A 14638-nucleotide genomic window follows, 5' to 3' on the forward strand; every position below is an offset into this window, starting at 1 on the left:
CGAACGCTTCAAGGTCGAGCAGTATTATTCTTGAGAAAAGCGAAATGTCAATAGATAGTCAGAAGCAAGGAGATCCCTATCAGAACGTCAGTGACCTCACTCTGCCCCGAGAGAATGACTCGAGAAAGGCCTTCACGTCGAGGGAGCCTAGCAACCAAATCTGTCGTCGAGGTGACTCGTTTGAGCCTCCCTTCTCTCCTTCCCTCCAACTCTCACCCAAAACACACACCCGTTTCGCCCACTATTCTTCGGTCCCTAGTCAGGTCACCACTCTCAGCTCTTCTTCTCGTCCCCTCCCGCTCCCTGCGACTTTCAACCCCAGCCTTCTCCCTCCGAGCTCCTCTGTTCAGCTCCTCCCTTCGCAAAATGTCTTCTTCAAGCTCGTCCTCCTCTCCCAACCCTCTCGGTTCCCTTCCTCAGCTGCCAACGGTGGAAGGTTCCAACCCTCAGCGAGCAGCTGTTGATGCTTTCAAGTAAGTCGAGTCTCTAGCGAATCAACAAGGGGGCCGAAGGAGGGAAGAGAAAGGAGGAGAAAGATGTCGACGTCGAGCTGACCTTTTCCCCCTTCCCCTCCTCCCTCGCCTCGTTTTTCGACCCAAAGAATCGCCGTTGCCGTCCAGGTCGCTGCTGTGATTGGAAAGGACGTCAAGGATGTTTATCTTGGTATTGATACTGGTGCGTCTCAGATCTGTCTTGCGAAGGAGCAAACGAAGAGAGCTGACCTTTTCTTTCCTCCCTCCTCCCTCCTTCGTTCGAAACCAAACAGGTAAGGTCAACCTCGGTACCAAGATCGATCTCAGTATTGCTGTCGCTCGATTCCGTCTGGGTGGAAAGCCTGCTGAGTGGGCGGATAAGGTCGCTGCTGCTGTGAGTTTCCCTCTCGTTCGAGCTCAACTCTGCTTTCCCTCCCCTCCCTTCTCTTCCTTTGGTTCGCAAAGATCTCCTGACTGACTCTTCTCTATGCGATTTCGCTGGGCTTGGTCTTAGTTCGTCGCCAACGAGTACATCTCCACGGTTACGTCTGCCAACGGACTGCTGATGTTCCAGGTCAAGTTCGTTCAGCCCTCCTTCTCCTCTCTCCTTCTTCCTTTCAGCCCACCTTCGCTTCAGCCTTTAGCTAGCGACACCTCCCTTCTTGGAGCATGCGCATCAATGCTGATTCTTCTCTCTCTTCCCTTCTCCGTTCTTCCAACAGCCACGCCAACTTCGCCAAAGCCGTCCTCGGACAGATCCACTCCTACCCCAGCCCAACCTCCGACATCCCTGGGTACGACAGCAATGCCTACGGATGCAACCCTGTCGTCGGAAAGGGAAAGAAGGTCATCGGTGAGTTATTCTTCATCATCCAGGTCAACCTCGCTTCTTTGTTGTTCCCACGTTCGAAGCTGCTCGGTCTGTGAGCTCGAATTGAGCTAACCTTCTTCCTTACCGTCACTCAGTCGAGTTCTCCTCTCCCAACATCGCCAAACCCTTCCACGCCGGTCACCTCAGGTCCACCATCATTGGAGCTTTCACCGCCAACCTCTACGAGACCTTCGGATGGGAGGTCATCAGGATGAACTAGTTCGTTCGACTTCCTTCCCTCACGCGTCTCCAACTGAGCTCACCTTTTGTCTCCTCGCTTCGGTACTCGTGCAGCCTTGGAGATTGGGGAAAGCAGTTCGGTCTTCTCGCTGTTGGATTCAAGAGGCACGGATCGGAGGAGGCTCTTACCGCCGATGCCATCAAGCACTTGTTCGATGTGAGTCTTCTCGTCTCTTTCCCTGCTTCGAGCTGCTTTCGAGACTGCCGGAACTGATGCGATCTCTCTTTCGTCTGGAACTTTTTCAGGTCTACGTCAAGGTCAACCAGGATATGGAGGCAGAGAAGCTCGCTGGATCTCAGGAGACTGAGGACGAGGCTCGACTCTTCTTCAAGAACCTCGAGGAAGGTTCGTTTGATCTTTCTCTCTTCTCGTCGCTTATTCTACCTCGTCGGACGTCGTCGCTGTCTTAGCTCTCTTCCCGATACTTTCGACTGCCAACAAGGTTCCTAGAACTGACTTGTCCTTTCTCCTTTGTCTCGCAGGTGACGCGACCTCCCACGCTCTCTGGTCCCGATTCCGAGATCTCTCGATCGAGAGGTACAAGGAGACCTACGCTCGACTCAACATTCACTACGACGTTTACTCTGGAGAGTCTCAGGTCGCCACCAAGTCCATGACCGAGGCCATCTCGACCTTGCAGGAGATGGGAGTCGTCGGAGAGAAGGACGGAGCGTTGATCGCTGATTTGACCAAGTACAAGCTTGAGAAGACCGTGGTCAGGAAGAAGGGTGAGTGCATCGCATCAATCGTTTGGGCCAAAGGAGGCAGAGATGGGAGAGGAGGACGAGGGAAGGGAACGAGAGAAGAAGAAACTGACACGCGTCGTCGTTTCGTTTCGATTTCAGACGGAACCACCATCTACATCACTCGAGACATTGGAGCCGCTAAGGAGCGATACGCCAAGTACAAGTTCGACAAGATGATCTACGTTGTTGCATCCCAGCAGAACCTCCATCTCGCTCAGTTCTTCAAGGTCCTCGAGTTGATGGGATACGAGTGGGCCAAGGACGGACGTCTTGAGCACATCAACTTCGGAATGGGTGAGTCGTCTCTCCTCACCCCTTCACCTCGTCAGCATGTAAACTGAATAATCCTTCACCTTTCCCTGCTTCGCTTCCAGTCACCGGAATGTCGACTCGACGAGGAACCGTCAAGTTCTTGAACGACATCTTGGAGGCTGCCGCTGAGACGATGATGGAGCAGATGAGGAGGAACGAGGCCAAGTTCGCTCTGATTGAGAACCCCGAGAGGTGTGCCGACGTGTTGGGAATGAGTGCGGTCAAGATTCAGGATATGGGAGCGAAGAGGTGAGTCTCTTCGAACGACGCGTCCTCTCCTTTTTTTTCTCCTTTCGTTCTTATCTTTTTGGCGGCCAATCTTCCTTCGCTGACTTCTTCTTCATTCATCTCGGTTCTGGTCAGGCATCTCGACTACACGTTCGATCTCAAGAAGATGACTGCTTTCGAGGGAGACACCGGGTTCGTTCTTTGACTCGTCCTTCTCCTCGTCTCGTCCCCAAACCCGAAGCTCATACCTCTTTCCCCTTCCGTTCTCAAACCTTCTCAGTGTCTACCTCCAGTACGCCCACGTCCGACTCGCCTCCGTTCAGCGTAAAAACCCCAACATCGTCATGCCCGAGGACATCTCGCTCGTCAAGACGGAACTTCTCGTCGAGGACAAGGCCCACGACATCGTTTACCTCCTCTCCCTCTACCCCGACGTCGTCTCGACAGCCTACAAGACCAACGAGCCTTCAGCTATCGTCACCTTCGCTTTCAAGCTCGCTCATGCTATCTCGAGTGCTTGGGATGGTCGTGAGTCTCTCCGTCTACTCTTTCGTTTCTCTCTCGACCTCGAAGCTGACCCCTTCATCCCACTTTCCTTCTCCTTCTTTCAGTCCGTGTGCAGAACGTCGAGGTCGAACTGGGGACGGCTCGACTCTACCTCTTCATCTCGGCTCGAGACGTTCTTGCCACTGCTCTCAAGCTGTTGACTCTCGAGCCTCTCGACCGAATGTAGATCTTGTTTTCTCGGTCTTGTTATTTTGGGATATCTAATACGCATTTCTTAGATCATCTTTTTCTCGAGAACTAGATGGACCTTGGCTCTGAGGACTCTTGAAAGGTGAGCTCGAGCTCTTCCTCCCTCCCTTGTTTCCCACGCGTCTCACGAACGAACGAGCGCTGATTCCCCTTTCCCTCGGCCTCCACCTCCAATCGAAGACATGATTAGGAATTGATAGGTCTTCTGCGACACTCAGTCTCTTCAATTTGGTCGACGGCCTCGCCCGCTGCCGAAGATAAGACGGACCTGCCCGACCCATCTCCCCCTCCCCTTCCTCGGTGCTGATCTTCGAGCTATCATTTCCACTCCTATTCCCTCACCTTTCCTCCCACCAACAGCATCCTACAACTCTCAAAAGTCAAGCCCTCCTTTCAACCATGCAACTCCCAACCACTTCCCCCGTCCCTCTCCCTCGCAACGACGACTTTTCAGCTCCAGCGTGGAACTACCCTCCCCTCGACCCTTCGGCCACGCAGAACTACCTCCCAGCAGTCGAGAAGTCAAGATTGGATCGACTCGGCGCTATCGAGGCTCAGGGATGGCTTCTGCCCAAGGAAAAGCTCCCCGGGAAGGAGGTCCTCGACGTGAGCTCGTTCTACAAAGAGTGCGGCTTGTTGAGCGAGAGGGAGGTCGAGATCGTGGAGAGCGATGCGACAAGGATTCTGGAGATGATCAAGAAGAGGGAGTGGACTAGTTTGGAGGTAGTGAAGGCTTTCGGGAAGAGCGCGAGTGTTGCTCATCAAGTTGTGAGTTGATTCGACTCGACTCGACGCATTTCCCTTCTCTTCTTTCGCGCTGAAACCGAACCGCTTCCTCGCTTGACTTTCGGTTCTTTGTCTCCTTCAGACCAACTGCCTCTCCACCATTTTCTTCGAGGAAGCTTTCGCCGAAGCTACAAGACTAGACGAGCATCTCGAACGGACAGGCAAGGTCGTTGGTCCTCTGCATGGTCTGCCCCTTTCGTTAAAGGAAAATTTCCTGGTCAAGGGTACGTAGAGAACGATGAGTTTCGAGTCCGAATACTGACCGATTCTTTCTCTACTCAGGTCAAAACGCGAGCATCGGTCTCACCCATCAAATGGATCGAATACAGAAGGAGGACGGGTTGCTTCCTGCGATGCTTCGAGAGGCTGGAGCTGTTTTCTTCGTCAAGACGTGAGTTCTCCCGCTCTCCGATCTGCATGCCTCGATACGATGATAACTTTCTGTTTTTCTTCGTACAGTACGCTGCCTTCGATGATGAACAACGTGAGCTCTCGTCGTCTCGCTTCTTCAGCGTCCGTCTGATCCCATGTCGACGCGTCTTGAATCTTTCGTTTTCAGGTCGACTGCATCTCGCTGATCTACGGCCACACCGTCAACGCTGTGAGTATGTATTTTCCTACATTTTCGAAGCTAAGCTGACAGCTCTTCCCTCTGCTACAACGCAACAGTACAACCGAAATCTCGCTTCGGGAGGCTCGTCGGGAGGAGAGGCCGTTCTTCAAGCTCTTAAAGGAAGTCCTCTCGGGATCGGAACCGATCTCGGAGGGTCGATCAGGATTCCTACTGGATTCAATTACCAGTACGGTCTCAAACCGTCTTTCGGCCGCTACGTGAGTTTTTCTTCGTCGCGCCGTTCTCCTCTCGAACGCTGACCTCTCTTCCCTTCCCCCTTCCATCTTTCTTCCCATCTCTCAGCCCATCGCTGGAGCTCTCCCTTCCTCGTTCGGTGCAGAGTTCTTGCTCTCCGTCTCGGGACCCATGACGACTTCTCTCTCGTCCGTCTCCCTCTTCCTCAAGACAATGCTTGAGATGGAGCCTTGGACGAGGGATCCGAGATGCATGCCCATCCCTTGGAAGGAGGTCGAGGTGGACGTCAAGAAGCTGAGAGTCGGGATCATCTGGACGGTGAGTCTTCATCGATTTGAGTAGACGTCAAGTTCTGCAACCGTCACTGATCGAGCCCTCGTTCCTTTGTCTGCCCAGGACGGTTCGGTATCGCCTCTCCCTCCTGTCAAGCGAGGTCTCGAGAAGGTCGTGAAGACCCTCAAGGAGATGGGAGCCGAGGTCGTTGATTGGGATCAACCTTCGATGGTCGAGAAGGTGATGGGTGTTTCTGGGTTCGCCATCGGAGACGGTGGAAGAGGGATGAGTGAGGTGAGTTCTCCTTCTCGACTTGGCTTTCCCTCTTCTGGGGACTAATCCCCACCGTTTTCTTTCACTTCTCGTCAGCAATTCGAAGGATCCGATGAACCTCGACCCAAGCGTCTCGTTTCCAGGGCTGGAGGAGTCAACACTGGCCAGTACGAAGCGTGAGCGAATCTCTCTCCGTTCTTTTCTCGACGCACTCTCTGACTTCACGGTCCGTTCTCTTTCTGTTCCTTAGCCGTCAGATCCAAGGAGCTCGTCGTCATTTCGAGAAGCTGTATCTAGACGCCATCCGAGAAGCTGGGATTGACTTCTTGATCTCCCGTGAGTTCAACTCGTTTCTTTCGTTTCCTTTCTCGACGAGCCTTTTCGAGTCGCCGACTTTGCGTTTTTTCTTCCTTTCCAGCCGTCGACGCCCATCCTGCCTCGCCTCATGGAGCCTATAAACAGAGTCACTACTGTTGGGTACGTCGTATATCGCTGCTCCTCTGTTTCGCTCGAAGGCTCAATCCTAGCTGACCTCTTCCCTTTCGTCGTTTCCAAGTTCTGGAACGTTGTTGACTACCCTTCCTTGACCTTCCCCGTTCTTCGAGCGGATCCCTCCATCGACGTTCGAGACCCATCTCATCAAGCTATCAACGAAATGGACAAGGCTGCGTGGGATGAGTGTGAGTCCCTTCTCTCTTTCAGCTCTCGACGCGTCGTCCTCTCTTCTTTCGTCGATCTCACACGCGTTGTTTTTGTCGTTGGTTGCTCACAGACGACCCGGAGTATGTCGCTGGTGCTCCCGTTAGTCTTCAGCTCATCGGGCCGAGGCTGCAAGAGGAGAGGGTCGTGAAGATGGTCGAGAAGATAGTCGACGTGAAATGAGGTTGAAGGGGCTCAGATCTGTAGAGCTGATTGATAGATGAATATTGTATCTTCAATTTCCTCTCTCCTCGTTTTCATATTCCAGGCGGACTCGATCACCATGCCAGAGCCGACTTCCGAAGCGACGCTCCTTCGATCCTTGGTTACACGACGCAACGTCGATTCCCCATCTCATGTGCAGATGGAGCACAAGCATGAAGTCCGTTACGCAGAGAAGTCGTTAAATACAACGAAAAGTTAACCGGAACCGATGTCCATCGTCTTAGCGACTCGACCCGAACCCAAAGTTGAAAAAGAAACAAAACAAAACAAACCGACCCGTCCCCTTCTCTGACGCTCAGACCCTTGCATCTCCAGCCCCGTAAACAGGCGGAAACTCGACTACTGGCCCTCCGTCCTCATGATAGACTGCTCTCTCTACTCCTCCTTGATCGACGGTTGACGAGACGTGTCCTCCTCCAAGTCCAGCGGCGTTGGGTCCTGAAGGTGAAGCCGAGCTAGATCCACGACGAGCTTCAAGAGCCTTGGAGGAGGAATAGACCATGCTGTTCCGTTGCTGCTGCTGTTGTTGTTCGCTGAAGGAGGAGGTGCTCGGAGAGTAAGGGAAGGAAGACGACGCGCCGCCAGCGCTGTTGGGAGATTGTAGAGCGAGGGAGGAGTAGCCTCCTTGTTCGGAGACGGAGATGGCGGTAGAGGGGTTGGAATACTGAGAGAAAGAAGGTGAAAGAGGAGACGAGAGAGGACAAGTCAGTCCGGGTCAAGAGAAACGGCAAACTTCGACTCGAGGAATGTGTGCTCACGACGTAGGGTTGAACGTGAGAGCTAGGAGCGATTCCTTCCGACAGGATTCCATCTTCGACCCCTCCAGGCCTATTTCCAGCGACAGAGATAGGAAGCTGTCAGCTTTAGGCCCAAAAGAGGCGAGAAACGACACGAACTCGACGCGACTCACTTTTCGTTCGAATCTCCGTGCCCTTTCCCATTCCCATGATTCCTCTCCCCACGATCGACCCCTCCAGCTTCTCTTCTCTTCTTGTTCCTCCTCATCACGAAGAACAGGACAGCTCCGGCGACGGCGAGGGCTCCCAGTCCAGCGATCACTCCGCCGACGATGGCTCTGAACGACGCGACGAAAAGAACGAACGTCAGCCTCTCTAGCTCCTTCGATGGTTCTGGGAGTGGAGGAAGAAGTTACCCTCACCCAATGTTGGACTTCTTCGTCGTGTCGATCACAGCGGGAACTGACGCCGAAGCAGAGGGTGGAGCTCGAGTGGTGGACGAAAGTCGAGCGAGGGATTCGAGAGCTGCCACGGATGCGATCGAAGCCATAGCGACAGAGGCTGTTGAGAGGGACGAGACCGATGCGATAGAGACGGGAGAGATGAGAGAGGCCATGTCCTGGCTAAATTCCTCAAAAAAAGAAGGAAGAGCGACGGGGTGAGCGTCGCGTCGTTCTGGCTCCTCATTCGAAAATGACAACCGAGAAGAGGACTCACCAGTACTCGTACGTCGCAAGAGTGTAAGCGTTGACTGATACCGTCACATTATCGATGGTAAGACCTTCAGGATAGTACTGATAGACGCAGGTCGCGCACTGAGGAAAGAGAAGCCGCAAAGTTGGCTCGTCGTGTTGGGAACGAGAGAACGTGAGTTCTACACATACAGTCGTCTCCGCTGTGATGTAAATTCCGTCTTTGCAAACACCTGAAGAGAGCGAGAAATGAAAGTCAGCTCAGCAGAAACGAAGGAGTCGAAAATTCAAAGCCATCGACGTTGGGTGAGGCGAGACGAACAGTCGTAATCATCTTCAGCACCGTTACCCAACGTTGCACACGCAGTCCCTGCTTGAAGTTGAAGGTAAGGAGCACAAGCGACGTCGCACTGGAGGGGAGGAGGGAGGAGAGGGAAAACGAGGGAAGGATCAGTCTTCAACTCATTCGAGAGGCGGGGAAGCTCAACTCGAGTTTGCCGCGAGGGGTAGTGAAGTTTTACTCACCTCGTCGGGACTGGATGTGAGAGAAGAAGAGGAATTCTGTTCAGCACACGACGCTCCGACTTATCCGCTCTCGCCAAGAGTTCTATAGGCGGAGAGGGAGAGAGGAAGGGAGGAACAAGAGAGAGGAACGAAGCGGAGGGAAGGGAGGACCGACCGTGAGATGTTGAACTTGAGCTTGAACGAGAGGACTTGAGAAGAGGACGAAGATTCCAAGGAGGAAGATGAAGCTTGAAGAGAGAGCCATGGCTTGGATTTGGAGGTGTAGAACTGGATGGAAAAGCGGGAAGGGAGGGAGCGAGGTCAAGGTCAGCTTCGAGTTTCAGTGTTGAGCTCAAGGGTCTCTTCTTCTCCCTCGCCTTCGTATTCTCAACGTAAAGGACAGACTCACCTTCAGGTGTCGATGCTGATGCGAGAGGAAGATTCAGTTCGATGATGGAGGTTTGGGTGAAGGAACGAGTTTCGAGAGGCTGAGCTTTTGGTGACCGTTCCGAGACTCTCTTTTCCGTTCGAGTTCCGTCTTTCGTGCCTGATCACAAATCTAAGACGGCAAGAGAAACAGCCGAGGCACTGCCTTCCCTCTTATCCGTATCTATACATTCGCTGAAGAAGTAACGAACTCGCACGAAGGAAGAGCTCCAAGAGAGAAGTCGAAAACCAAACATGACCTTCGACGCGACGTCGACGTCCGACGGAACCGAGCGATCGCCTCTCTCGTCTTCCGACCGAGAAAGCAGCAAAAGTAAGCATCAAAAAGAAGTCCATGAGCGTCCGAGAAAGGGAAGGTATTATGCAAGAAAGGTAGTATGCAAAGGAGAGTGGGTGTGCGAGAGATACGAGTGATGTGAAAGGAGAAAAAAACAAAGGAAGAACGAAGACGCGACGCGAAGTCCAAAAGAAGAAGGAAACGACTCCACCCATCACCGACTATCCTCCTTCAATAGAGCAAAAGAGCAGAGTAAAGCGCAGTTAAGGGTGGTAGGCAAAGCGATGGAGGAGAGACGTGGAGAGAAGAGAAGGTTCGTTTAGATGAGCACGGCAAATCCTCCAACGACGACGACTCCGAAAGTAAGGAGAAGTCCGACGAGGCCTCCCTGGGAAGCTCCGACGACCTTGACTCCAGCTCCAGTCGATCCAGTCGATGCAGCGGATCCAGAAGCAGCGGCTCCAGTACCAGTGGCGGAAGCTTGGGAGTTGGCAGCCGAAGCTCCTCGAGTTCCGCTAGTGGAAACCCTAGCTGATCCAGAGGAAGCGGCGGCAGCAGCGGAGGTGGTAGCGACGGCGATTCCATCTGAAGAAGACGGAAAGTAGTTAGCGGAAAAGTTCGAAGAGGGAAGGAAGAAAAGAAGGAACGGGAGGGACGAACTGGCGATGGTGGAAGTGGAAACGCAGTTGGACGTAGCGGGAGTCGAGAAGGGAGCAGCGGGAGTGACGGTCTGTCCGAGGGTAATGATCTGGGTTCCGGCGGTGTAGGTGAAGGCTTGTCGGCTGAGGAAGCGAGCGAAACGAAGGAGGGCGAAGAATCAGCGACGCATCGACCAGAGATTCGAGGACTCGTGAGATTGAGCGAACAAGGTAGAGGTTCCTCCACCGGGAAGAGGGTAGAGACCGGGAGGAGCGGCAGGCTCCCCGTCGCACGAGGTGAAGGAGTTGTTGCTGGGGACAAAAAAGAAGAGACGACGCGTCAGATCTCGAGTTCGAGGGGATCAGGAAGAGAGGTAGTCGAAACTCACGTGTAATCTCCGGGCATGACGAACTGGCATCCCATGATATCAAGCTCGTGCTCGCATTGAAGAGCAGCAGAGACGTCGGCAGTCTCGGCGGTGCAGATTCGCTGCGAAGGGAGAGAAGAAGAGAGACGAAAGTCAGCCACAGGCCGGTATATACTGAGAAGTTTACTGCGTCTAGATTTGAAGACTTAAACTCACAATGCAGAACTCTGAAGAGACAGGAAAGAGTGATGAAACAACAGAGAATGGAAGTCAGCGACTGGACCGTCGAACGCGAGTCTTCCCCTCCTCTCGTCTAAAACTCCATCGCCTCGAGGAAGGAAGGAGAAGGGACGGACGATCGTAAGACATAAAGCTCATCCACTCCTCGTAGAAGACATCGGCTCCGCTAACGTTGGACGTGACGTTCCCTCCGATCTAGAACAAGAGAGAAAGTCAGCTTCGACGCGTCTCGCTCGCCGTCCCCTCTCTCCTCTCAAAACTAACAGGGTTTCCGAGGTTCTCAGCTCCGTGAGGATCGAGTTCTCCTCCACTGTCTGTAGTTCAAGAATGTTAAGAAAAAAAACGGGGAAGGTCAGCGAGGACGAGGCGGAGAGGCGGAAACGCGACGCGTCATGAGAAAGACAAGGACTGGAAACAAACCTCCGTAAGGGATGTTGATCTTGGTTCCGTCGAAGAACCCTTGAATCTGAACGTAGAGAGGAGTTTTGATGAAGTGGGCAGAGTAGATGGTTCCGTCGGGAATCAACCTGGACCAAAGAGGGAACGAAAGATCAGCCCTTGAGGAACGGTGCGAGTTGAAAACGAGCGGCAAAACAGCTACGAACCTAGCTCCGTTCCTGTGCTTGGTGCAGTAGGCAACGACGGTGGGCTCGACGTTTCCAATGAGAGAATCGGGTCCTAATATAGGGAAGGAGGGGGAGAGGAAGGAGGGTTGGTTCGAGGGAGATCAGTCCCTAAAAACGGATCTCCAACGCCAAGCGTCTCGACATGGAAAGAAAAAAGTAGGGTCGGTGGGTGAAGGACTTACCAGCCTCTGGGGGACCAAAGAGACAGAAGTCGTCTAGTAGAGAAAAGACGAAGGAGCGAAGGAAGGAAGTCAGCTCCGTCGAGGAGACAAAGAGAGAGAGGGGGCAGGCGAGGAGGGGGAAGGGGGACCGAGAGAGAGACACTCACCGATGGAGTTGACGGTCACCAGCCTCGAATCAGAGGTAGCGTTGACGACAGCGCCAGCCTCAGCGAGGAAGGGAGCCTGCATAAAGGTGAAAAGAGAGTCAGTAAAAGCTGAGAGGGCGGTGAGAGAAGGGAAAGAGAGGACAGGGGGCGTGGGTTGAGCTCGCTCCTTCTCTTCCCTCGTTCCCTCTGTCTTCCCTCGTCCGTTTTCTTCGGTTTTGGGAAGTCTATACGTACTGGAGGGTTGGTGATACCGTTGGGAGCCACCGCTGTGACTTGTGCTCTAACGAAGGAAGAAGCTGGCAAAAGAGCAAGAAGAGCGAGGGAGGAGAGCATCGTAGGCGAAGATATTTGGTTTATTGAGGTTTTCTTTGTTCTTGAACGGACGAAGTGGCTAGTTGCTGGATTACGAGATGACCACGGAGAGAGACGAGGGGAGGGGAGGGGAACGGCCTTGAGATCTGAGGAGAGTGAAGGAAGATGGGCGTTGAGGAAGGAAAGAGAAGCAAAAGGGAGCGAGCGAGTTTAGAACGTCGAAAGAAACCTTGGCGCTCGTGAAAGAAACGCGTCTGCAAGGGGAAAGAAGAAAAAAATAAAGGGGTCGGTGCATAGATCTGAGATGTAGAGTGTTGAGCGTGGTGTATAAGGAGGACGGAAAAGAAACGAAGGTGAAGGCGGAATCGAGGCTCGCTCGACGCGACGTTCTTTCGTTCTTGTTTCTTTCCTTTCCTCCTCCACCCTCCGTCCACCCCGCTCTCTCTTATCCCCTTTCCATTCCCTCCCAACAACCAAAGTAATAAAAAAAACCATGTCTCACATCTCCCTCCTCAAGAAATACTCCCCTTCCTCCAATCCCCTCTCCTCCCCCCAAAGTAAGGCATCCACCTCTCGGTCCGCCTCTCCCAATCCGCCACGGTTACCCTCAACGCTTCCTTCTCCTCCTTCAAGATCCTCTCCTCCTCTCCCTTCTCCTCCCCTGCTATCGGTCTCCGGGTCTTGGACAGGCGGGAGAGGTACGACGTCGCAAACACGCCTCCGAGCTCCATCGATTCTTGCAGGAGTTGGTCGGTGAAGGAGTGGAGGGGGAGGGCGGTGGCTGCGAAGGAAAAGAGGGAAGAGTTAGGTCTGATTTGGGTTCGGGAGAGAGAGAAGGGAAGGGCAGGCAAAAGAAAGGACGAACCGTGAGGCCCGAAGGGTTCACTCAGCTTCTCTCCGATAGAATCGACTCCGAGGAAGCAGAACGTTGCGATTCCTGTTACAGGGATCGTCCAGGAACCCAACGTAGGAGCCAGTTGAGGTGGGATGGCGAGGAGGAAGAGGGACAGCATCTGATGCAGGTGGATCGAGAGCGGGAGAGGGATGGGAGCTTGTGGAACGACGCGAACGAACGAAGGAGGTCAGCAAAACGCGCGACTCTTGGAAGCGATTCGAAGCCGTATAGTCGTCGATAGTATGTGCTCACTATCTCGAATCGACTCAGCCTTGCCCAAATCATCACTCAATCCTTCGACCATCCCGAAACACCTCTCCCTCATCCCTTCCTTCATCACCCCCGTGCTCACCAGCCCGTCCAGATACGCGTGCATCAGCCTCAGGATCGACAGCGGCAGATTGGAAGGAGCCGAAGGCGACAGTGCAGAGCTCAACCTCCTTCCCATGTTGGTCACTGGTGGTGCTGCTGCTTCTGAAAGGCTAGGCGGCGGGCTGAGTCCTCCGTTCGGTCCTGTCGGACTGGGTGGAGTGAAGGACTGGGTGAAGATGGGTTTGTCGTCGCCACCAAGCGAGGAGGAGGTTGGAGGAACGTTGAGCATCTGTTCCTGTTTGGTCTTCTCGTCGGTGGGTCCGAGGGAGGAAAGGGAGGAAGGGGAGGTCTTGAAACGAGGGGTTGAAGGAGAGATTTCTCCTGAGGAAAGGGTGGAGGTGATGGATGGCGAGCGACCTGGTGGGAGAGGAAGCATCTCTACGAGCGAAGTGGAAGAGTCGTGGGAGGGGATTTGGGTGACGACGGGGTGAGGGGCGAAACGGACGGAGGAGGGGGTTCGACGGAGGGATTGGACGTCTGTGAGAAGGCAAGGTGTGAGCTTCTGAGAGGTACAGAGGAGGAAGAAGAAGAATAGAGGGCTCACATTCTCTAGGTAAGAGACCGTCTAGATCAGGTTGAGAGATGCCTCGTTCTCCTCGAAGGTGGTGTCTGGAAGAAAGAGAGGAATGACGGTCAGCTCGACGTCGAGCTCAACGAGAGAGACTAGAACTCACCTCAGAGCCACAGGGAAAGCAACCACCAAACCCAACAGATCCTCTATCCGCTCCTTGGTAAGGTCATCCGTATACTCGTTGATCGGGAGCGAGAGGGTGAGCTGGAATCCAACGAAGTCGAAACGAAGGAAGGAAGGAGGTGTGAGCTTCGTTCTCCTTCATCTCGCTTCCTTCCCGCTTCCTACGACGCACCGTTCTCATGAGATTTCTGCTTCTGGAAGACACGCTCTCCCATACGTTCCTTCCGTCCTTCCATCTACCCGTAGAGGATTCACTTCGAAAGCTAACCATCAACCCAACAACTGAAACAGAGCAACCCAAACCCAAATCAACGCATCATCAGCTCGAGCCCGTCCTTCCTTCTCAGACTCTCTCTGTCGACTTCCTCCACCCCTCTACCACAACGATTTACGACTGCACTCACCCATGCTCAGAATCCCCGTCATCGCCGTGCCCAGATGGGACAATCTCGAAGCGTCCATGACCTTTGAATCGACGAGGAAGGTGACGAGGAAGGCCCAGAGCGAGAAGAGGCAGACTCGGATGATCACCATCGGTAGAGCAGAGTGCTCGATGTGTAACGCGAGAGGGAGGCGGGGTTGGGAGACTTCCATCGCGAGGAAAAGGGACAGGGGAGGATGGATGGTCGATGATGGAGGAGAGAAGGAAAGGAAAGGAAAGGAGATAAGCTCTCGACCTTTTGAGCTTCGACCCGATTCAGCCCTCGAGGAGAGAATATCTAGGTCCGAGGCGGTCGTTTTGTGATGTTGTTCTTGAACAAGAAACTACAGCGATGTGTTAAAGAGCTGAGGCCAGAAGACAGAGGTAAAATCTGCA

The 14638-nt window shown here is 53.6% G+C and overlaps 5 protein-coding genes across 5 annotated transcripts; 2 read left to right on the forward strand and 3 right to left on the reverse strand.

The window, feature by feature from the left end:
• Window positions 1–366: 366 nt before the first annotated feature.
• On the forward strand, window positions 367–3604 carry BDY24DRAFT_407192 (arginine--tRNA ligase; the record flags this gene model as incomplete). The annotated part of the gene is made up of 14 exons (XM_076642744.1): window positions 367–473; window positions 602–675; window positions 767–867; window positions 988–1052; window positions 1196–1326; window positions 1440–1563; window positions 1639–1741; window positions 1831–1930; window positions 2068–2313; window positions 2431–2625; window positions 2706–2892; window positions 3007–3063; window positions 3152–3399; window positions 3483–3604. 14 exons carry the CDS (start codon window positions 367–369, stop codon window positions 3602–3604), a joined length of 1860 nt encoding a protein of 619 aa, XP_076495714.1.
• A 422-nt stretch (window positions 3605–4026) lies between these two features.
• Window positions 4027–6649, forward strand: AMD2 (putative amidase; the record flags this gene model as incomplete). Its single annotated transcript, XM_076643515.1, has 13 exons — window positions 4027–4395; window positions 4496–4637; window positions 4696–4804; window positions 4873–4897; window positions 4973–5014; window positions 5083–5244; window positions 5330–5539; window positions 5618–5788; window positions 5864–5943; window positions 6018–6103; window positions 6186–6244; window positions 6324–6447; window positions 6540–6649. 13 exons carry the CDS (start codon window positions 4027–4029, stop codon window positions 6647–6649), a joined length of 1689 nt encoding a protein of 562 aa, XP_076495715.1.
• Window positions 6650–6842: 193 nt separating this feature from the next.
• On the reverse strand, window positions 6843–8257 carry BDY24DRAFT_84135 (EGFR-like transmembrane domain-containing protein). Its single transcript, XM_076645183.1, has 5 exons — window positions 8146–8257; window positions 7851–8051; window positions 7602–7766; window positions 7450–7519; window positions 6843–7355 (listed from the first exon to the last, which is right to left on the reverse strand). The coding sequence occupies exons 2-5, from the start codon at window positions 8042–8044 to the stop codon at window positions 6987–6989; spliced, it is 798 nt and encodes a 265-aa protein (XP_076495716.1). The 5' UTR covers window positions 8045–8051; window positions 8146–8257; the 3' UTR covers window positions 6843–6986.
• A 1107-nt stretch (window positions 8258–9364) lies between these two features.
• On the reverse strand, window positions 9365–12062 carry BDY24DRAFT_363153 (uncharacterized protein). The gene is made up of 12 exons (XM_076637898.1): window positions 11783–12062; window positions 11549–11624; window positions 11403–11435; window positions 11200–11272; window positions 11015–11121; window positions 10859–10908; window positions 10711–10789; window positions 10571–10581; window positions 10376–10476; window positions 10215–10298; window positions 10009–10130; window positions 9365–9933 (listed from the first exon to the last, which is right to left on the reverse strand). The coding sequence occupies exons 1-12, from the start codon at window positions 11879–11881 to the stop codon at window positions 9668–9670; spliced, it is 1101 nt and encodes a 366-aa protein (XP_076495717.1). The 5' UTR covers window positions 11882–12062; the 3' UTR covers window positions 9365–9667.
• Window positions 12063–12289: 227 nt separating this feature from the next.
• On the reverse strand, window positions 12290–14457 carry BDY24DRAFT_391830 (Bestrophin, RFP-TM, chloride channel-domain-containing protein). Its single transcript, XM_076640847.1, has 7 exons — window positions 14226–14457; window positions 13994–14103; window positions 13802–13902; window positions 13672–13736; window positions 13008–13604; window positions 12726–12911; window positions 12290–12641 (listed from the first exon to the last, which is right to left on the reverse strand). The coding sequence occupies exons 1-7, from the start codon at window positions 14413–14415 to the stop codon at window positions 12373–12375; spliced, it is 1518 nt and encodes a 505-aa protein (XP_076495718.1). The 5' UTR covers window positions 14416–14457; the 3' UTR covers window positions 12290–12372.
• Window positions 14458–14638: the final 181 nt, after the last annotated feature.

The sequence above is a fragment of the Mrakia frigida genome (assembly GCF_051309035.1).
Source record: "Mrakia frigida strain ATCC 22029 unplaced genomic scaffold BDY24scaffold_19, whole genome shotgun sequence".
Taxonomy (NCBI): Eukaryota; Fungi; Basidiomycota; class Tremellomycetes; order Cystofilobasidiales; family Mrakiaceae; genus Mrakia; species Mrakia frigida.

Bases quoted from the DNA above. Each gene is read 5' to 3' on its own strand.
- BDY24DRAFT_363153 (XM_076637898.1), bottom strand. From the start codon at position 11,881: ATGCTCTCCTCCCTCGCTCTTCTTGCTCTTTTGCCAGCTTCTTCCTTC. The intron at 11,436-11,548 runs GTGAGTGTCTCT...TTTCTCTACTAG, and splicing joins GGTGACCGTCAACTCCATCG to ACGACTTCTGTCTCTTTGGT. The intron at 10,790-10,858 runs GTTAGTTTTGAG...CTCTTGTTCTAG, and splicing joins CTGAGAACCTCGGAAACCCT to ATCGGAGGGAACGTCACGTC.
- BDY24DRAFT_84135 (XM_076645183.1), bottom strand. From the start codon at position 8,044: ATGGCCTCTCTCATCTCTCCCGTCTCTATCGCATCGGTCTCGTCCCTC. The intron at 7,767-7,850 runs GTGAGGGTAACT...CGCGTCGTTCAG, and splicing joins ACGAAGAAGTCCAACATTGG to AGCCATCGTCGGCGGAGTGA. The intron at 7,356-7,449 runs GTGAGCACACAT...TCTTTCTCTCAG, and splicing joins CTCACGTTCAACCCTACGTC to TATTCCAACCCCTCTACCGC.
- BDY24DRAFT_391830 (XM_076640847.1), bottom strand. From the start codon at position 14,415: ATGGAAGTCTCCCAACCCCGCCTCCCTCTCGCGTTACACATCGAGCAC. The intron at 14,104-14,225 runs GTGAGTGCAGTC...GCTCTGTTTCAG, and splicing joins GACGGGGATTCTGAGCATGG to TTGTTGGGTTGATGGTTAGC. The intron at 12,642-12,725 runs GTTCGTCCTTTC...TTTCCTTCGCAG, and splicing joins TGAACCCTTCGGGCCTCACG to CCACCGCCCTCCCCCTCCAC.